Genomic DNA, 20,697 nt, shown 5'->3' with positions numbered 1-20,697 from the left:
TGAGACGCAAGTTTTCAATTCAAATATATTTACTATATGCTAACGATATAAAGCGAAAATACTCTTGACTCACTGTCGATCCATTTTGTCCTAAATAGAAATTGACCATGGTGCTGATGGCGTTGATTCGCAACATGAACTTGCCCTCCTCCTCTCCCATTTTACTAAATTCGTACAATAGACTGAAGTATTCCGTTAGATGCCGTAAGTGCGATCGCGCTCCATTCTCCATCTGAGAAGAGAAATATATTACCAACCATTAGTAAAATCATTAGAAAAAGTACACATTATTATTTATTAACAACAATGTCAGTCATTAACTTCAGTACTGTGAAATTAGAGTAATTTAATTCCAATACAGTATCTGAAAAAAACAATCAATTTACAAAATAAAATTACTAAAAATGCTTACCAAAGACAACAACATTCTTATAAACCTAGTAACACAACTCGCCTCGCCCAACTTGCTATTATCTTCGCCTTCCTCCATACCCTGCAGGTATAAGGCACAATGACTAGACCTGGAAAAAATATCGAATTTAACATCATGAACATAAAGACGAATATTCAGTTACAAAACATTAAAGTTACCTCAATCTCTGTATCACATGCATACAGAGCCTTTGAAACATTTGCCGGACCATCTGATTCGGACATTTTATTAAAACCTGTAACAAAGAACAATTGATTACATTTCACTGTCAAAATGTCAAAATTCTGGTGGCAAGATATATTTTATATCCGTCCGGATAGCGACCACCTAACAGAATGTGTTAAAACTCGTCATAGTGGCCAACGTAAGTTTGCCGCGTTCCGGGATCAGCCAGTATATATCCGGTTCCAACAGGCCGATATAATTGTGTCGACTGTCGAGCGGTAATTATCTCTCGTCAGTCGACATTCTATTAGACACCACTACACTTACCATCAGGTGCGGCGGGGTCACATAGCCGTGTTCGTAAAAAAAAATTACTATGATTTTACTTACTTGCATAGGCCACCATGTGTCATCGGCCATGTGACCTAAAAACCACTCGGACGCGGCTGCCGATGCATTAAACTGCTTCGTGACCAACTCCACCCAAGACACCATTGTTGGCTGTAAAGGAAGTCATATATATAGCATGTGACCGTAAGTATGTTGAAAGGAAGATTGTCAGACAATATTTGAGGCATGATTAGATTTTTTCTGCCTACCCTACAAAATAAAATTTATAGAATAATGTTATGTTATGATATTATCCACAGTCGTATTTGAGGCTTTCTTTACTAGAAATTTGTTTCAAAATCAGACAAATTAAAAAAACATTACCTTCTCCTTAGCATGTATGAATGTCTCAATGAAAAATGACGTTGATAGACGAGCAGCAATCTCCGTGATTTCCGGACGTAGCGTCAGCAGCGACTGCGGCACTGAGCTGCACATCTGCCCCATGAACCTGCCAATGATTAATATTCATTGCATTAATATAACATCCAACGACCTATCGCTTCCCGCATTGTACGGATCCATCCGCTGAACTGTATAATCGATTTTCCGACACTAAGGCACTTTCAGACAAGCCGAGATTAATCTCATTATAAATTTGTTGTCAAATTCAACTAATTGCATCATACAGATATAGTAAGTAACATTAAAGAATACCTGTATATTACGAGTAGATATATTACGAGTTAAAAAAAGCGGCGATAGCCTAGTTGGTTGTGGAACCGACTGCCGAGACGAATGTCCACAGGTTCAAATCCCAAGGGCACACATCTCTGACTTTTCTAAAAAATTACGTGGGTATTCCTTGTGAATTATCGCTAGTTTTAACGGTGAAGGTAAACATCGGGAGGAAACCTGCATACCTTAGAAATTCTCTATAGGAATTTTCGAGGGTGTATGAAGTGGACTAAGGCCTAATCCCTCTCAGTAGTATAGAGGAGGGCCGTGCCCAATAGTGGGACAGTATACAACACAGCGCTGATATTATATTACGAGTTACGTACGTGAAATACGCGTGCTGGAAAATATTCTTATCGTGCAAGAACTGCATGTTGTCGTCCCATATCCACTTCAACAGATCGGGCGGCAAGGTGATAGCGGGCGCCGTGTCGCTACTGCGTCGCTCCACCGATGACGCTTGGCTGCTTTCTTCAGCCGTGGACGACTGGCGATAAATACAAATAACTATAATGTGTTTATTGACTTGGCCAGCCTGAAGTAAAATACAATGAAAATATATTTCAACACTTACCATTAATCTCAACAAAAAACTATATCTCTACTTATCGCTAACTTCAAACCAGTCATCACTAAGCAGCCTTACTGTATGTAAAGTAATTTAAATAACATTGGAGATTTTGACAAAATAAATAAGAACCTGAGATACATTATGATAGCAGGTTTAAAACAATATGAAGAAGATGCATAAGGACTTAATTGTTTTCTTTAAACTTTAGTATAAAATTAGGTGTTACTTGCGGTTTCGCCCACGTTAAAAAAGACTTTCCCGCAACAAACACCTAAAATACTGTAGCGATTTATAGCATACGAAGCCATCGCCTTGTATTTAAAATTCTGAGAAAAAATAACATTATTTTCCATGGGAGAAAATGTTAATCCATCATGTTATTACCAATTGCCAAATTTCGTCCAAATCTGTTCAACTGTTTCTGCGTTTACTTCTAACAAATTCTTACTTATAATATAAGTAAGAAGTAAAATGAACAATATAATGTTGGTTTAACAAAATTGACTGCCTCGATAACATAGTTGTATTGAGTGCGCAGTAAGACATCACTCTGAGGTTCCAGGTAGGGCAAGGTGATATTAGTTGTTTCTGTTCGGTATCATCCGGGCTCAGGAATTTGTGCCCGTTATGGTGAACACACATGGCAAAAGTGAGTACCAAGTTTGCATCTCTGCCTACCCCTTCGCAGATAAAGGTGTGACGTGTATATGTGTAAAAATATCATTAAGTTACCTGCGCTTCCTCCTGCTGTCCGCTGTCGGAGTCGCGCTGCGCTCGCGGCGGGCTAAGCTCGTAAAATAACATGTACGCGCTGTTCGTCTTCTCGAACGAGAAGTCCATGAACTTGTCCGTCACCGAGTCGTACGTTTTACTCTATACAAATACACAAAATGGGACGGATTAAACACGAGACGAATAATAAATTCGATTAATTTAAAAAATGGCCCAAATCTCACAACTAATCCATGAAAAATACGAGATATACAACAACCTAAATACTAATATTTCTAAAATAGATACGTCGTAGCCTATTATATTATATATCCTACTTTATTATTTCTTAGTCACATTAAATCCCAATGTTACTTCAATTTAAAAAATAATGCATCATTGGTGGGACATCATTATGTAATACTCACAGTCATCTCGCCCCCAAAACATTCGGCGGCGAGGTGCGCCGGGTCGAAGGTCTTCACTTCAGCGTCATTGAACAGCAGCCAGCGGTCGTGGTGCTCGTGCTCGCGGTCGCGTATGAACGAGTAATAGTGTCCGCCGTCCGCCGTGCCCGTGTGTACTGTCACGCCTATCAACTCGTATCTAGGGGATGATGCATACGTTAATACATTTTTCAAGTAATTTAATGTTAACTATAGTGAGATTGGTGTCAAATGTTCGATTCGTAAGTACGAGTATTTGTACTTATAGTAAAAATACTAGTTCTTACGTTTAACATTGTCGAGAACATAAATATTTTTTGCCGACTTCAAAAGAAGTAGGAGGTTCTCAATTCGACTATATTTTTGGGCATACCCACCCTAACCTCATACATCATTATGTTTAAGTTATAAAAAAAAAACAAAGTGTTTAGGAATAGACGCAAAGGCCTTCGGGGTATAGGTGTCATCCTTCGTACCGTAAACTAATATAAAGTTGTATGTGTACTTACTCATAATGCTCTTCAGCCTCTGGATTGTCTTCGCTGTCGGCGCTAGGGCTGCCCTCCTCTTCTTTGTTCGTTTCAGACATCTTTTTTTTCTCCTCTAAAATATATTTTTGATTATCTATGGCGTCTAAAAATTCGCTTTTTATTGTGAAACCCTAATACTATATTTGACATACATAGGCATGAGCTTAAGCTAGTATAACAGATCGACTTTAGGGTTAACACAACATATTGTTATACTAATTATATTTAATTTTGTTTCTATGTTTATTAAAAAGTAAATAGATTTATATTGAAAGCACCTTGATATTGCGCGGGCATGAGATGTTTCTCAACGTATCCAGACATGTCAAGCCGCATCGGGAACGAGAAATGCGTGTTCACTTTCTCCTTGAGCATCGTGAGCATGTTGAAGGTGTATCGCATGGTGTTGAAGCAAAGTATGCGAGGTAGCTTCTTAAAGCACGCCCTGGAATACCATAATGTGTGAATTATCTCCATTTTTTAATATAAGTGCGGTTATTAATTTTTGACCGACTTCAAAAAACAAAGAGGTTTCTTGATTCGTCGTAAAATTGTATGACACAAAGCAATATATTTTTTGATATTTTATTGTTATTGTCAATTTAAACGTGTATGCACAATTTTAAATTATGGTGACAATAACATTTAGTTTAGTTTTTAAGAAAATCGATAAAGTCAAATTACAGGATTTAAAAAAAAACAATGAAACGAGTCTCCTTTACAGACATCTGGGCCCTTATTCTGTATGATAGTGTAAACGCATAACGCGGCCGTGTCATGTTATCTTCGAGAAATGTGCATGGAATGGTATACTGTAAGCCAAATTTCTATGGTCCTAAACATGATGCGTTGTGTTACGTGCTTGTTACGCACTGTTAAAATAACGTGCGGGATAGAGAATAAGGCCCCTGTATGCAACAAGGCTGGTGTAGCGGCGTGGGTGGCGCGTACCGTTTCTCCGCGCGCACCTTGGCGGCGCACTGGCTGCACGTGTAGCAGTTGTCGCCCTCCAGCGTGTCCTTCACCGTCACCTCGTCGAGGCTCTGGTGCAGGTTGCGCATGTCCGCCACCTGGCAGCGCACCGTGTAGAACTCCTCCAGCGTGCGCGACACGTGCGGACAGTCCTGATGACATCGAAACACTCGATAAAAATACAGTTCATGTTTGCTTATTTCGTAAAATAAAGAGTTGACGACATATTAGTGTAACTTATCATTAACAAAAATTGTAAGTCATAGCAAAAAGTTGACTTCCTTCTTGATATTTATATAAAAAATATTTTGTTTTAGATCTTGTTGTACTAAAATGTAAATAGTTCAGAAAACAAACAGTTGACGAGATTTTATATTGGTATAAAAAAATATATCTTTAAACAAAAACATTCATAACTTCCTTCTCTATATTTAAAACAGCTAATGCGTGGCCAATTTAAAAGAAATCTATTAATTTATTATCAAAACTATCAAACAGCACGGTCCTTACCAAAGACACGACGTTGTTACTAAGCACTCCACAGAACAGCGTCTTGACCAGCTTCTTGAGTTCGGGCGTCATTTCCTCTAGCTTGGACACGAGGTCTATGAAGAACTCCGCCATGTCCTTCTGTTCGCCAGTGTTCAGCGGCTGGTGATCCATCTGGTAGACTTTGCAGAAGCTGCGAGGGTTGTACGCTTTGCGCTCACTCTCCTACAAAATCAATAAATATTTTTTGTTGCATATAACATGTTAACATTTTATCTTTCTATAAGAAAATAATTCTACTAAAGCCACTTTACTCAACCTATCAATCATTAATCGGATTTTCATATGTATACTCACGGAACAAAAGAACGTACCCATTCGTCCGCCTAGCGGAGAAACTACATCGAGTAATTCGGAAACTATTAACGTAAGGACTACACACTCTTTTACTAATTTGACTCTACGTCATTTCAGCTAGATGTTGATAGCTTTTTTGTCATAATCATCACATAATACATACCATGAGGTATGCGAACATGCGTTGCATCTCATTGAGCGTGGGCGCGTGTCGGCTGTGTTGCGGATCAGCGCGCAACACCGCGGCACGCGCCTGCGGCATCATGTACAGGTGCTGCATGCACGACGCCATGTAGCACGTGGCGCCCAGGTTCGTCAGCCCCGCGAACCCGCACTCCGACCGCGACTCCTCCGCCGGCCAGTAGTCCCACGGGTACGAGCATGACGGACCTGCCAACGTAAGTATTTCATAGTTACGATCTAACAACCGTAAAAAATGGTCACCGCAGTGGCACAACGTCGTATTCAAACATGTCTGAATTTACACATGCAGTAGACACTTATTGCCGTTGTTCTATTTTAATTGACAATGCAACGAAGTTGAGAATAATAGGTCACAGATTACACGACAAGGGAGCAGCACCTGGCTTGTGATGCTCCATGAGCTTGTGGTGCAGCACCATGTAGTTGTCGGGGGCGCCGCGCACGAGCTCCACGAGCAGGTCGTACGCGGCCGCGCGCGACTTCTGCGACTTGCACTTGGGCAGGTTGCGGTTGTCGGGGTTGGGCACGTCGAACAGGAAACCGAACACCTTCGAATAGGATCAAGAGGCAAATTCCTCGTATTAGCTTATCTTAAGCACGCGATTCATCCGACGTAGGAATTGGGTTTTATTTATTTCATATTTGTCTTTATTTGTTTTAAAGCAGGGACAATTTATAATGAAATCTACGTAAAGTATTGTAGGTATGAAGAGACGTGTTCAGTAAGAAAATGTCGCCTTCTACAATGCATTCTATTTAAAAAATAATAGAATAATTACAATCACGTGCATACCATCTCCAAAGTCCTGGTGCCTTGTTCAGAGGTCTTGAATCTAAGCGGGTGTTTCAGTAGATGAGTTAACAAGCTAAGTTGCCCGTACAGCCCGTCATCTGGAGTACAAGGTTCAGTTCTCTTCTCGATAATTTCCCTCTTCTCTAGTGAGACGCGAATTTGCTCGCAAAGCTCGTTGAGATCGGGCGCGCCGCTGTCTTCGGACGTAGCGCCCTCTTTGAACAAATTTATAAATCATCAGATAATATTGACGAATTCCAACATGATCAAAGTAGATTAATTTTGTTCATTGAAAGTTAGCTACTTTACATATAATTGTTTTTTTCCTGCAATTGAAACATTAATAACGACAAATATATATCTGAGGTAGAGCAATCACTATACCTTTGAAAAACTCTTCAGGCAGACCGTCAATAAGCCTGCAAACGAGCCAGAAGTAATCGCGACACGCTGGACCGTAGGGCTCTTTCCCTTCTTCCGCGTGATGGTGTACAATCTAGAAAATATCATAGAGACTAGGCTATAAGTACAGTGTACACAATACGCGTACTATACATATGAGAATTCATATATGGAATGTCGATGTGGTGTAAGGTAACGGTACCTCTTGATGATGGTGCGGGTGGTGCGGGTGGTGGGTGTGTAGGGCGGGGTGCGGGCGCATGTCGGCGGCGCGCGGCAGCTGTTCCAGCAGCAGCTGCAGCAGCGGCGCCAGCACGCACACCTCGCCGCCCGCGCACAGCCGGTACAGCGCGCTGCCCGCCTCGCGACGCACCTGCACGCACAAACAACATTCAAACTACACGCACTATTAACATGGGGTACTTAAGTTCGTAGCCGACATTACTTTTTTTATAATCATATTTCCAACCTATTTGACTTGCTAAACGATAATAAATAGGCTTTACAGTTATTTTTGTCTTGACAAGAACTCTTAGGTTACAATTCTGTAACGTACGTATTCACGTAGAACGTGCAAAAGCTACGTAACTTTATGTCTATTAAAATACTGGGAATATAGTAATTAATATACGAGTAAATATTACATAAACAAAGCATACTAACGGCGGGATCATTATCGTCTAGCAGCAGCCTAGGTGCGGCTCGTCGCAGCGCTCAGGCGAGAGCGGGCGCGTCGCCGCCGCCACGCGCCCACCACACGCACATGCGCATCGCGTGCTGCACCACCTGAACACATACATAAAATATATAGTATTCAAATTCACTACAAAAACACATATTTGCGAAGATTGTTTCACGAGTTTATTTTCTCTGTACTTTTTTATGAATATCAGTAACGAAATGTGAAAGGAATTTACTTTTTTTACCAAAACTGTGACTTAAAGATTGCTAGACAGTGCTAAAAAGTCTATAAAATAACATCCAAATTAAGTACAATACCTGAGCTCGACCCCAAAATCCAGTTTTATAAGTAGCTGGTTCCTTAAGAGTGGCGGCCTCGCACAGTATCGATATTAACCTCTCCGTTGTCTCCTCTGCACTCATAAGAGATAACAACGCCTAAAAATCAGAAAAGAAATTATAACATAATTCATTTTAAACTTCATTCAAATAATATGCGTAAATATTTTTGAAAAAATATTCTTTCACAAGTAATTTGTCACTTTCATATTAATCTTTTGTCGATAAACTCGTCGACAGTCAAAATGTTATGCATACATAATTAGGCTACTTACTATTCAAAAACACTTATTAATACTTACCGGGTGTAATTTAGGTGTTTGCGCAGGATCGGAAGTGGGTAACGTTCCAATACGGCACAAGAGCTGCAGTAGCAAGGCAAGACAATCTTGCCGCCATTCGCTATCGTCGCTTTTTTGCAAGACGCCTAAAGTAGACATGTAATTATTATAAAACACAAATCAATTTAAAATTTGTTAATAGTTTCATCTAAATTTAATCCTTTCAGATGAAAAAAAATATAGATGTTCTAAACAAAACCGACTAATCGAAACGTTATCCTTATGTGCAACGAAAGAAAAAAAACATATCATGCCAATATCGATATATTAATGCATAAACCAACTTACCAGACATCATTATATCGTATAACAGTCTTAGTCCACCCTTCTTTATAAACAGATCGTTCCACGTCTCAACACTAGCTTTCTCGTCCTCTGTTTTCTCTGTGACCGTGGTCTCTTTGACGGTTGGAGTAGTGTTGTTCGAGCTCAGCTTATCGATAATGTGTAGTGAATACATCAGTTTTTGAGGGCTGTTAGGGTCGATTAATTCTGGTAATTTGCTCTCTATCGGGTTTTGGAAGGCTTCCAATAGCGTAGGGTTGAGAGGGACTGCTTGTAATATATCCCAAACTCGACGTGACAGCAATTGCGCTTTTGTGTGCGCTACCAGCTCCTAAATATTTTTAATGATTATTTATCGATAAATTTTCTTACTGTACATGCATATTTTTTTATTTGATTTTAATATCGCCTGCATATTATGTTTATCAAAACTGAATAGTCTAAACAAGATTATCAGTTAAAATGTACTTTCAATTCAATTCAATTCAATTTATTGCACTCTTTATTAATTCACTTTAGTCGCATTGTAATAAATAACGGAACACTCACCCCATTAGGCCCCGGCTCTTTCATCTGTCCAAGAGCTTGCATGAGGGTAAACAGGTGGTGAAAATATGTTGGGTCAAGAAGCAGAAGTGTTGGCAGACGAGCTCTTGACGGCGCGGGCTGGGCCGATGGCCACTCCGCCCAAGCGCCACGACCACCCACGCCCACAGAAACGAACACCAACTAGGAACGGAAGGCAAAGTAAAGGTATTGTCATTTCAATAAGATGAGGTAATATTATGTAACATGAGATTTTAGACCTGCTTTATTAAAATACTAGCTTTTGCCCGCGGCTCCGCCCGCGTTATACAGTTTTTCAGGCTAAAGTTTTCCGTTATAAAAGTAGTAGTTTCCCGGGAGCCTCTCAAACTGTCTCCATACCAAATTTCATCTTAATACGTTGGGTAGTTTTTGAGTTTAACACGTTCAGGGAGACAGATGCAGCGGGGGACTTTGTTTTATAATATATTTTTTAGAACTTTTTAAGAGGAATAATCCCGTCAAACATCATTGTTGCATAACTTTAACCGTTTACGCAGCGCACGCAACGGAAGCTCTCAAAACTAATAATTTTTCCCCGTTTTTGCAACATGTTTCATTACTGCTCCGTTCCGATTGGTCATAGCGTGATGATATATACCCCATAGTACTCCACGAACAAAGAACTATCCAACACAAAAATATTTTTTCAGTTTGAACCGGTAGTTCCTGAGATTAGCCATTACTGCTCCGCTCCTATTGGTCATAGCGTGATAATATATAGCCTATAGCACTACACTAATAAAGAGCTATCCAACACAAAAATAATTTTTCAGTTCGAACCGGTAGTTCCTGAGATTAGTCATTACTGCTCCGCTCCTATTGGTCATAGCGTGATGATATATAGCCTATAGCACTCCACGAATAAAGGGCTATCCAACACAAAAAGATTTTTTTCAGTTTGGACCGGTAGTTCCTGAGATTAGCCATTACTGCCCCGCTCCTATTGGGTATAGCGTGATGATATATAGCCTATAGCACTCCACGAACAAAGGGCTATCCAACGCAAAAAGAATTTTTCAATTTGGACTGGTAGTTCCTGAGATTAGCGCGTTCAAACAAACAAACAAACAAACAAACAAACTCTTCAGCTTTATATAATAGTATAGAAGTATAGATTTTATTATACTCTAAATTAAGAGATTAAAAATTACCTGATTATCTTTAAACCCCATATCATACAGTGTTCTCTCGTCGTAATCAACGGTCAGCTCTTGTCCCTGTGTTATCATTCGCAGCGGGCCATCTGTGGATAATGCTGTGACGCCTTCTTCTCCCTGTATCTGTTGGCAGGATAAGTTGTAGAACAAAATTATTTTTACGAAGTATGAATCAATTAAACTTGATGAGATTGTAGTGTTTTTAATTAATTAACTGCCATATAATAGATTTATTAAAATACATTTTTCAACGACCGCTAAAAAAAATAGTTTGCTGCATGACGTCGGCACGGGGTACCTGCGTCTCCCACCAGACGTGCACGTGCGCGCGCAGATGCGCGACGAAGTCGTGGTGGTGCAGCGCGAGCAGCGCGCGCGGGCCCGCGCCGGCCGGCTGCAGCGTCACGCGCACGCACCCCGCGCCGCCCGCGCCCTGCCACGCGCCCGACTCCGCCAGCGCCCAGCGACGCAGGTGGTACGCGTATCTGCAACGCGCAACACATACCACCACTCAATCTACCCAACTTATTTCAAACTTATAATAGATAATATGCTACTTAGTAATAGAACGAATATTCATATTAGTAGTACGAGTATCATAGTATTTTATTAGTACATAATTAATGCCATATAAATTATCAAATAGTTACCGCCGTTTGAAAGTATCTAAATGAGTTTTGAGCAACAACAATGCCCTCTGTATACACTGCAACGCTGCCTCCTCTGTCATATGCTCATATATATTCTGTTTGTCGATTTTCTTCTCTTCCTTCTCATTGTCAGCAGGAGTTTGAGACGGCGAGGCGCTATCAGTCTCCTGTTTCTTGGAAATGAGCCTTTCAGCAGCAGAAGACAAGTGGAACATGCATTTCGCCACAAAGTCGTCTTCCTGCTGCAACTGTTGTCCCATGTAGTAACTGTTCAGGTACTGAATTGCGCCCATGGATACATCTGTGCCAAAAAAGTAGCATGTGAGATGCATGAAAAATATTAAGGATTGAAATGAATTAATGGTACGGAATAAAATCAATTTAAATGAATCTAACATTTACAGCTTACTAAGCTTACTAATTAGTACTAAATTCATATAAAAGTAACCATAAACACAACACACTTTGTTAACAAGAAATATATCAGATAAATTCAGAAATGTAAATAATCGTTAACGCTTACCGGTGTTGTTGGCCCGCAGTGCTATCTTCCACAGATGGTCCATGGCGAGCGTGTGCGGGTGCGAGGAGTCGCGCGAGTCGCCCGTGCCCAGCGCCATGCGCGCCAGGTTACACAGCTGCTGGTACAGGCTTAGGCCCATTATGCTTATTGTCTGTAGAAAAAAAAACACATTTTAGTAAACTATTAATTTTACAAAATAAATCGACCTCATTCACAATCGTGCGCAATGGGTGCAACAACTCTACCACAAAGCTGAAGACATAATGTTGTTTAGTTAATTTCATGTATCACTTGAAAAAATAATGGCAAAACGATTGTTTGTAAGACAACAGTTTGGTGATGAACTTACCTCCGGGTCGAGCGTGGGCATCTTCTCCACGTAGAGGAACCTGAGCGCGTCCAGTCCGAGCGCGTGCTGGTCGGGCGACTTGGTGTGCGAGAGCAGCCACGAGTACAGACAGTCGGCGCACTCGCTGCTGCCGCGCACCACCAGGCACTGCCACAGCTCCTCCACTTGCTCCACTGTTAAACTGCACACCGGAATAATGCTGTTACCAATGTTAATATAGCGTGCATGGCTTCAGTACATATGAAACATATAGCAAAAGGTTTGCTACTAGTTAAAATATTAGTCAGTGCATATTGCGATGTTCCTTCGCCTGTTCTTGCTCTTATACCTGCGCACAATTTATAACTACCCTTGTATTTTGCATATTAGTAAAGGTTATAATTATTTACTCTTAATCATAATTTATTCTTCTGAACATTGTTACCTGCTAAAACCAAAAAATTCCAATTTACTTGTGTATTACGTATTATTTATTACATAAGTTAGTTGGCGTCCAGACACTGTCGCGCTTGTATAACTCGTAACAGTAAAGCAGTGTCAGTAACAAGCATCTTTTTTTATACACTTCGTACAGTATTTTAAATTAGAATATACCGGAAGTGCTGCGGCGATCCGACCGGTGAGAATATGGCAGTGAGGAAGTGCAGGCGCACGGTGAGCTCGGTGATGTGCGCGTAGTGCGCGGCGTCGGCGGTGGCGCGCGGCTGCTGCGTGTAGTGGCGCAGGTCCTCCAGGAACAGGCGCATCATGCCGCGCTCGCGCTCCGCCCACATCACCACCTGCCCCAACACGCACATTACTTTATGTGGATACACGGCCTTTTTTCTATGTCCGGCTCGGAGGACCAATATACACTTGTAGTCAAATCATAATATGATTTTATTTTATTTTACCTGATGCATATCCATTCCTCGAAGTTGTTGGAAGGAAGAAAATAACTTCGGCAGTAGCCGGAGTGAAACAGCAACAGATCTGTGAAATATATTTTTTTGTAATCCTTCAAGAACGTAGCCCTAAAAATACCATAACAACAAACAATTTTACATACCTGTGATTGGCAAGATTGTCGAGGCAGCCTTCAATGAACTTTATCCTAATAAATTTGTCGGTGCTGAAACACAGCAGAGCGCACAGCGCCTTCTCGGCCTCCAGAGCCAAACCTTCGCCTAGCTGCTCCTGTATTATTAATTCAGGTCATTCGTTTAAACGTTACATAATATAGAATAGAATGATATGTAAATAATAAAATGTAAACAAAATAAGTTATTTTTAATCACTCGAATGTCATGACGATGAAATAAAATAAGACAATGAATATAGTACTAACGATGGCGCCGTCCTGCAGCAGGTCCCAGAGCAGCGTGTTGCCGGGGCGGCACACGTCGTCGGCGCAGAAGGGTGTGGCGGGCGTGGCCTGCGGCGGGGGCGAGGGCGCGGACGCGGGTGACCCTGACCGCGACCCGCGGGCGCGCGCGCCCGCAGCCGCCGCCGCTGCCGCCGCCGCCGCGCCCGCTGCCGACGCTAGCGCATGCGCCGTCTGATACTCCGACAGGCACTGCGCCTGTAACATACCATATCATAGGCTTTATAAACTATCCTACCATAGTCACACATTATTCGAAATTTCACACCAACATACTGGACGTGTCATCAATCACTAATCTAAAAGGTGATTTTTTTTCACCTTTCATCTAAAAAATTTAATTTATCTATTAAAATGAAGTATAAATTCAAAATCACATATCGATATTCCAAAAATTTTATTATGCAATTTTAGTTTTCGTTAAATCAGCCCCGAGACTCCTTTGTAAATTCTTTGATATCCTTCATAGTCTCGAATTTCGCCATTTATGACCATTTAAATAATTTACCCTCTATATAATATATTAATATTTCCACCTACGCCGACAATGCATTACCTGCTGAGCGAGCCTGGCGAGTTCCTCCTCGCAAGCGGAGTCGTCCTCATCGAGGTCAGCAATGTGCGGGTGCGAGTTGGGCGAGAGTGCGGAGGACGCGCTGCCCTCTTCCTCCTCGCCGCCGCGACGCTTATAGCTCTCCATCAATCGCAGTTCCATTAACCGCCTACATAGATTATAATTTATCAAGACAAGTAATTTGAAAAGCAACGATTGCGGTCAACTATTATCACACAGAGGTTAAACGCCACATAAATTATTCATAGTAAACAACAAAGGCCGTAACACGTTATATGGAATAACGAGTATATAATAGTGGCGCTAGTGAACAGTATTGCTGGCAAAAAGGATTCGTAAAAATAATATCGATTTGTCTTTACTAACATTTATTGTGATAAAAACTAAAGCAACGAGCACCGTGGCACGCTTTAGGGGAGGCCTATGTTCAGCAGTGGACAGTTGTAGGCTGATGAGATAGAACTAATGGCCTGTGTGACTAACCTGGCATCGACATTGTCGCACAATAATTGACAGTGAGCGGTGTCACTCCCGGAGGACTCCTCTTCCACTTCTGATACTGACTCCGCGAGATCCGCAGCCTTCAACTGGGTCGCTACTGGGCAAACAACCTTATATTGAGTGACACATAAATTAACATCCAGGATTTAAATAATTAAGAAAAAAAATTTTCACTTTGGCAACATGGTTTACGGTCTATGCATACTACATTCGTGAATACATACTATTTTCTTTTTAAGTTTACAAACTGCCCATACACAAAACATCAAATAGTATTTATCCATTACATATAAATAAAAACTTAATCATAATATTATAAATGTTTGAAGAGTTGTATGGACCATGCACTCACGGAAATGCCTGGGTTTGCCTGGCTTGTGTCGCTTCTTGTATAATTTCTTCTTGCGCGGACGCAGCAGCTCTTCGGCGCCGCTGCTCGCGCTGCCGCTGCTGCCGGCGCGTTTGCTGCGCCTAGAGAATATTACAAGGTCACTTATTTAAATATTTTGTTAGAAAATATATATTTTTGTTAACAAATAACAGTATGGCATGTGCTTCATTAATTAAAGAAGTCTTTGAATTCTTATAAATATCTCCCAGGTGCTTACCTGAGAGATTTTAAGGTGAATTTAAGGAAAACAGATTTTCCTCAAATCTTAATCACTAGCTTCGAAATCTCAGAAGTGTCTTATTTCTAGGATTGCAACATCCATCAACAACAAAATTTATTCATATTTTTAGAAATTACTCTGATCTATTCGAACCACTTTTAGTAGTCAGAAAAGCCATCTACATAACAATAAATCGAAACTTTAGGTAATTCTTTTATGCAATAACAACGCTTTCGATCTTGAATCTTGTAACTTATAACAATAGAACAAAATCAATGTAATAGTAAATTAAATTTCTAAAGTCACACTTACTTCTGACAAGACTTCAATGTTGAACATTCTTTCTTTGTCAACTCTTCGCCTTCTCGCAACCACTCTTGTTCCGCTGTAAAATACATTGGTAAATAATATCAATAACGGAGAAGAAGTTAGTGCTCTCTAAACAGAGTATTTATACATGACAATACGTCAGCCGTAATCGTTTTAAGCAAAAGCCTAATAAGCGATCTTGACTGACCATACTTCACACCAGTGAAAAAAGGACCATGTAACCCAATTCCCTTCAGCTTTGTTTTACGTGGACTTGTGTAGAATCTAATTATCATTATAACGACTTCCACACCGCATTCATGTATATTAGTACCTATATGTTGTGTCGGGTTCCTTTTCGGAAAATTTAACGTTTCGCGACTGCTTTACACATAGTGCATGACCTAGTAGATGGTTTTGTGAAGTCGCATAGTATAGTCAAGTGTCAAGGGGTCTGTTTCCAGTATTATCCAAAAGACACTAAGCTTAATACAGGCGACCCTCTACGTACGATATGTCTCTTGCTAATCAAAATTATGGTAGCACCTCATAATACATCCAGCCGTGCGACACTAATATAAGATAGTAAAATAAATGTCATCATTTTCTTACCGGTAAGTTCCCGTTGGTGTTTGCTTTGTTTGCGTGGAGTAGGACCAGCTTCTTCACCAGAAGTGCTTAGTTCCTCACACTAAAGAGAATTTGAGTCCAATAAATATCGAATATTTTGTGAAACAAGCCAATAGGTGGTAGAGTTACCTTTGTCACGTAATAGATAAATAATATGTTTTATTAGGTGGTTTGTGTGTGGATATAAGGATAGCAGTGGCTTAATTCACAAAATCTCCAAAGGTCAAATGGGAAAAACCATTCTACAAAATATAATAATATCAATTGTGTATTACTTTGCCACTGATAAGCAGGGACCTCCTCTAACACTAAAGTCCACAAAATATGTACTACATATGAGGATGAAAATCGTCGGTGAATTTAATCGTGTTAGTCTACGAGGTGACTGACTGACTGACCGGGTCATCATCAGAGTTGGTCTGGTCCATGCTGACGCTCGCCTCGGAGGAGGAGCGGTGCGGCGGCTTGCACGCGGGCGGCGGCGCGCGCGGCTCCTCGCCCGGAGACCCGCCGCCCCCGCACCCGCCCCCGCGCGACCACATCGCACGCGTCAGCGCCGACGCCAAGTACAAACTCTACAACAGAGTACGGTTAGGACGCGAAGTACGTGTCGAACAGAGCAACCTAACACCCTGCCGAAACTATTGACGGAAACCAAATCAAAAATTTATTTGTAAATAAAAAAATATCAACAAAAATTCACTTTTAGATATACTCATATAGAACTATCATAAAATAATGTGGAATTTACTACTAGTAATAAACTACAAACAACAATGCTGAATTTTATGAGTTAGCATGAAAGACCAGCAATTTGCTTATAATGAACTTTATATTTCTAAAATATAAATACACATTTAGGCCTGTGTTTAAATATCAAAGAACTAGATGAACATAAACCTATATTTTGTTGTTTGACTAAGCAATTTTTTTTGCATTAATTCTTTAAATGATAATTAATTGACAACAGATTTCAATAAACAGTCCCAAATATTGCCTTTGGGTCAATAAAAAAATGAACCAATTAGAATAATGCTAACTTAAATGTTACAAACCTCATGGGATGATTGGGATGAATCAGAGATTGTTGTAATTGTTTATTGAAAACTGGTTTATAATGATAAGCCAATATCCATTACTACATATACCTGTTCAGTATGCTCTTTTGGTGGTAATGAACACAGCAGACTATACAAATGCGCGCAGGGCTTGGGCGCGAGCGCGCGTATGAACCCGGGCAGCAGGTCGTACACCTGCCGGCCGCAGTGCTTCAGCTGCGCCGCCGCCCACACCAGCTCCACGTGTTCTGGCGTCACGCGCGTCTCCACCGCCAGGAACTTCAGGATCATGTGCGCTTGTTTTATCACCTAAGTCAATGGATAAGGTAATTTGAAATTATTTTTTTAACAATAAGTCATTGTACTGATCTTAATCTGGCAGGAATCGAAATGGTAGCTAACTAAAGCCATGGAACAGTAGACATTTCTATTCAGAACTACTTATGGGCAAACTACACTAGTGTATAATCTTATTAGCATGTATTTTTAAGTAATTTTTTAACAAATTATTATTACCAATACAAAACAAGTTCCAAATGTAATTCCCCCATTTGTGTATGGGGGTGAGTACCCCCATACACAAATTGAGTTCTAAACAGGTTTTCATTGTCCTTACTAACATCAGCTGTCAGTCCATGCATGGCTACGCGCCAGCTAACCTGAGCAAGTTTCATTATATCGCACGCATTACAAAGTGTGTCATGGCCACTAACCTCGACATGTAAATTAGGTCCAAAGAGATGTTCAATTATGTTGTTATTGGTGAGCCAGGTGGCGAGCTGCTGACCCGCGAGCTCCGCGTCAGCTGCCGGTTCGCCGGCGCACAGTTCGTTGTGCGCCACAATGTGAGCGTTGATCTGCGCCACGCCAGCCAGTCGCATGGTAAGCGTGCTACTGTTAAAGTACTTGAAGGCGAGCGCGAGACCGTCGCCGTCAAACGCGAGCGGCGCATCTAATGGTTCTTTCGCAGCTCCCCACATGAAATCTAAAGATAATATTAAAACTTTCAACATGCAACTGATTTTTTAATAACAGTACAATTATATCATTGAACGACAAACATGATAATCAAAATAAATATATATAGAAATGGAAATAGCATTCATTTACCTGCCATGGATTTAACTGCCGGTACACGAAGATCCTTGTCCTCTAAGCTGCACATATACTTTAATATTTTACTCCTCAACGGCATGAACAGTTGGGCAACAGCCCTAAAGTTCAGCCATAACTTGAGATTACCAACAGCTGCCACTATAGCATGGGCCATAGATAAAGGTAATGTGTTTGGTGTTGATTGCTCAAACACAGAAGTCATGGCACATATACCACCCAGTTTGCAAAACAAACTGACATTACGAAGCAGGTATGCTGGTATTTCAGTGTCATGCAAATCACAGTATGAGCTCAAATTTGATATTTCCTGTGCGGAAAGGTCATCTAAGCGACTGAGAGCTGAATGTTTACAAGCCAAGTATAGTGGGAAATTGAGAAGAAAAATTTTGGATACAATGTGCATGAGCTTCTCTTTCTGCTGCATGGGCCATGCTTCAGAATCATCTGCAAGTGGCTTGTCCACTGGAGGTTCTTTTGGTGCCTCATTTTCTCTCTCTGATGTTGGAGGATTATCTGCCTCTGTAGGTTCCTTGTTTTTCACCTCTTCACTCTTAGGTGGTGTGGTGTCATCAGGTTTTTGTTTGTCTGGTTCAATTTCAGGTGCAGGCGTTTTAGCAGCCTCAATAATATCATCTTTAAGTTGTTTCAGCTGGCACACGGACAAACACAGTATGCTTTGCACAACTAAATAAAATCTTTCAAAGTTCTTCACATCTCTGTAGCAGCACATACATTGCCTAAAAATTATACTTAGGGTAAAATATCACACAAGTTGGCAGAAATGGCATAATAAATGCCTAGCTCAATTATAGAATCTTATAGACTCTCAATAATTATTGTAATAATGCTTTAGAGAAACATACTAATTTATCCCATCGAAAACACTTTAGTTAAAAGCACCAAACATATAGAAGCCTAATTAAAAGCATTACCTTAGTACTACAGAAGAATTAAACAAATAAATATAAACTTCTTAAATTCAAACACTTCCCTAACGCTTGAACCTATACATTGTCTTGAGATTGTACACAAAAATGTATGTTGTATACATAATAAAACAAATCCAAACTATTAAAAACACAACAATACTATTACAATGGAATAACTACTTGTACTGTCTAATTGTAACAAGCTTAATTTCTAGTCACCAATCAAATTGATTGTTTTAACTAATGTTTATACTTTCATTCCAAAATGGATTGAAACCTTTTAATTACCATCTATTTAAATAGGAATTATATTTAAAATAACTATAATAAAATCTATGTGTTCAAAGTTATAAGTTTATTGAATTTGTGGCAATTTATTGTGCTTTGGATTATGATTATTGTTAAAAAGTTTGTTTGTATGTAACAAATATTAGTTTAGGGGACAACAACTATGTATTTGCTAATCTGTACAATAATCACAGCTTCCATAACTATATTTTTTTACTTTTTTACATAAATAAGTGTGTATAACAAAGAAGACTTATGATTTCTACAGATTATAGTCGTATAAACACCATTTGAATGCGATGTAAATATTATTTCGTTAAAATAAACTGCAATGAAACTAGATTGCTACCATTGTTAAGTGACCATACCATTGAACTTAATAGGTTACAATTTAAACAGAGAAAGGTCTACGAATTGGAAATATCTATAAGAAAATATAAGAGTACCTCTGCGGCCATGATATTATGTAGTTTAGCACTGTTTCCAGCTCAGATTGACTTATTGTTGGATATTGGGATGCATCGTCTGTAAGCCTCGCTTCACCTAGAAATCAAAACGTTACTTTAATATTGCATAAAAGCGAAGGTCTTTATGCGATAAGGAGTACATTAATACGACTATTTATAATGTTTCATACACAAATAACCCACGAAACAAGCAAATGGGCCACAAAATTTCGAAACAATGTAACTTACAATTTACTAAAAGCTGTGAAAACTCCGAACAAACATCACACATTATTGATGTTTTGTGTCAAAATTAAACTAAGTATTACTGCAATAACATCGCAGGTCTATTTTCATGCAAAATATTGATCATTATTGATATTTTTCGTATCAGAAAACGAACACTGCCGTAAAATGTCACAGAATCCATTCCACCATTGTTGACGATTGTTGTCAAAATAACGTTTCGTTAGCTGGCATTTTTTGTCCCCGTAATACCTATGTCAATTATAAAATCAATTAGTTTGCCAAAATTAATTTAATAATAAGACTTAATAAAAGTATTTTCTGTAATAAAAGGAGTTAATAAAAATATTAACATATAATTAGAAATAGTCGAACAAAACGTATAACCGATTATAAAAATGGACTCCATATATTTAAATTATGTAGATAGGTGCAAATAATGGCAAATATAAAATATGACTAAATACTAATCCAAATATCAAAACGATAATGGCGCTGTAAAAGTTTTCATCTCAGAAATAAAAGGTAGATAGAGCTTTTAGGCACACCTGACATGTTATTGATGTAAAGCC

General features: G+C 39.7%; 1 protein-coding gene across 1 annotated transcript in view; it reads right to left on the bottom strand.

Moving 5' to 3' along the window:
- Positions 1 to 20,326, bottom strand: part of LOC115450222 (ubiquitin carboxyl-terminal hydrolase puf) — a 31,528-nt gene extending 11,202 nt beyond the window's left edge. The window contains 42 exon segments of the mRNA XM_037438308.1: positions 74 to 232; positions 413 to 521; positions 592 to 668; positions 989 to 1,099; positions 1,313 to 1,439; positions 1,993 to 2,153; positions 2,970 to 3,110; positions 3,377 to 3,554; positions 3,904 to 3,997; positions 4,203 to 4,369; positions 4,876 to 5,048; positions 5,407 to 5,610; positions 5,906 to 6,132; positions 6,326 to 6,494; positions 6,740 to 6,954; positions 7,124 to 7,235; positions 7,344 to 7,514; positions 7,805 to 7,927; positions 8,141 to 8,260; positions 8,464 to 8,588; positions 8,791 to 9,118; positions 9,337 to 9,516; positions 10,527 to 10,655; positions 10,831 to 11,017; positions 11,183 to 11,483; positions 11,706 to 11,856; positions 12,055 to 12,235; positions 12,649 to 12,833; positions 12,948 to 13,026; positions 13,103 to 13,230; positions 13,382 to 13,615; positions 13,974 to 14,139; positions 14,475 to 14,586; positions 14,845 to 14,963; positions 15,416 to 15,488; positions 16,025 to 16,103; positions 16,441 to 16,617; positions 17,191 to 17,409; positions 17,814 to 18,085; positions 18,211 to 18,953; positions 19,880 to 19,976; positions 20,129 to 20,326. Of these exon segments, the coding sequence (XP_037294205.1) occupies positions 74 to 232; positions 413 to 521; positions 592 to 668; positions 989 to 1,099; positions 1,313 to 1,439; positions 1,993 to 2,153; positions 2,970 to 3,110; positions 3,377 to 3,554; positions 3,904 to 3,997; positions 4,203 to 4,369; positions 4,876 to 5,048; positions 5,407 to 5,610; positions 5,906 to 6,132; positions 6,326 to 6,494; positions 6,740 to 6,954; positions 7,124 to 7,235; positions 7,344 to 7,514; positions 7,805 to 7,927; positions 8,141 to 8,260; positions 8,464 to 8,588; positions 8,791 to 9,118; positions 9,337 to 9,516; positions 10,527 to 10,655; positions 10,831 to 11,017; positions 11,183 to 11,483; positions 11,706 to 11,856; positions 12,055 to 12,235; positions 12,649 to 12,833; positions 12,948 to 13,026; positions 13,103 to 13,230; positions 13,382 to 13,615; positions 13,974 to 14,139; positions 14,475 to 14,586; positions 14,845 to 14,963; positions 15,416 to 15,488; positions 16,025 to 16,103; positions 16,441 to 16,617; positions 17,191 to 17,409; positions 17,814 to 18,085; positions 18,211 to 18,953; positions 19,880 to 19,976; positions 20,129 to 20,171 (7,146 nt within the window). The 5' untranslated portion in view covers positions 20,172 to 20,326.
- Between the last annotated feature and the right edge of the window lie 371 nt (positions 20,327 to 20,697).

This window comes from Manduca sexta, chromosome 13 (assembly GCF_014839805.1).
Source record: "Manduca sexta isolate Smith_Timp_Sample1 chromosome 13, JHU_Msex_v1.0, whole genome shotgun sequence".
Taxonomy (NCBI): domain Eukaryota; kingdom Metazoa; phylum Arthropoda; class Insecta; order Lepidoptera; family Sphingidae; genus Manduca; species Manduca sexta.
Note: the sequence above shows the minus strand (reverse complement) of the source record. Positions and strands in the feature narration are given on the sequence as shown.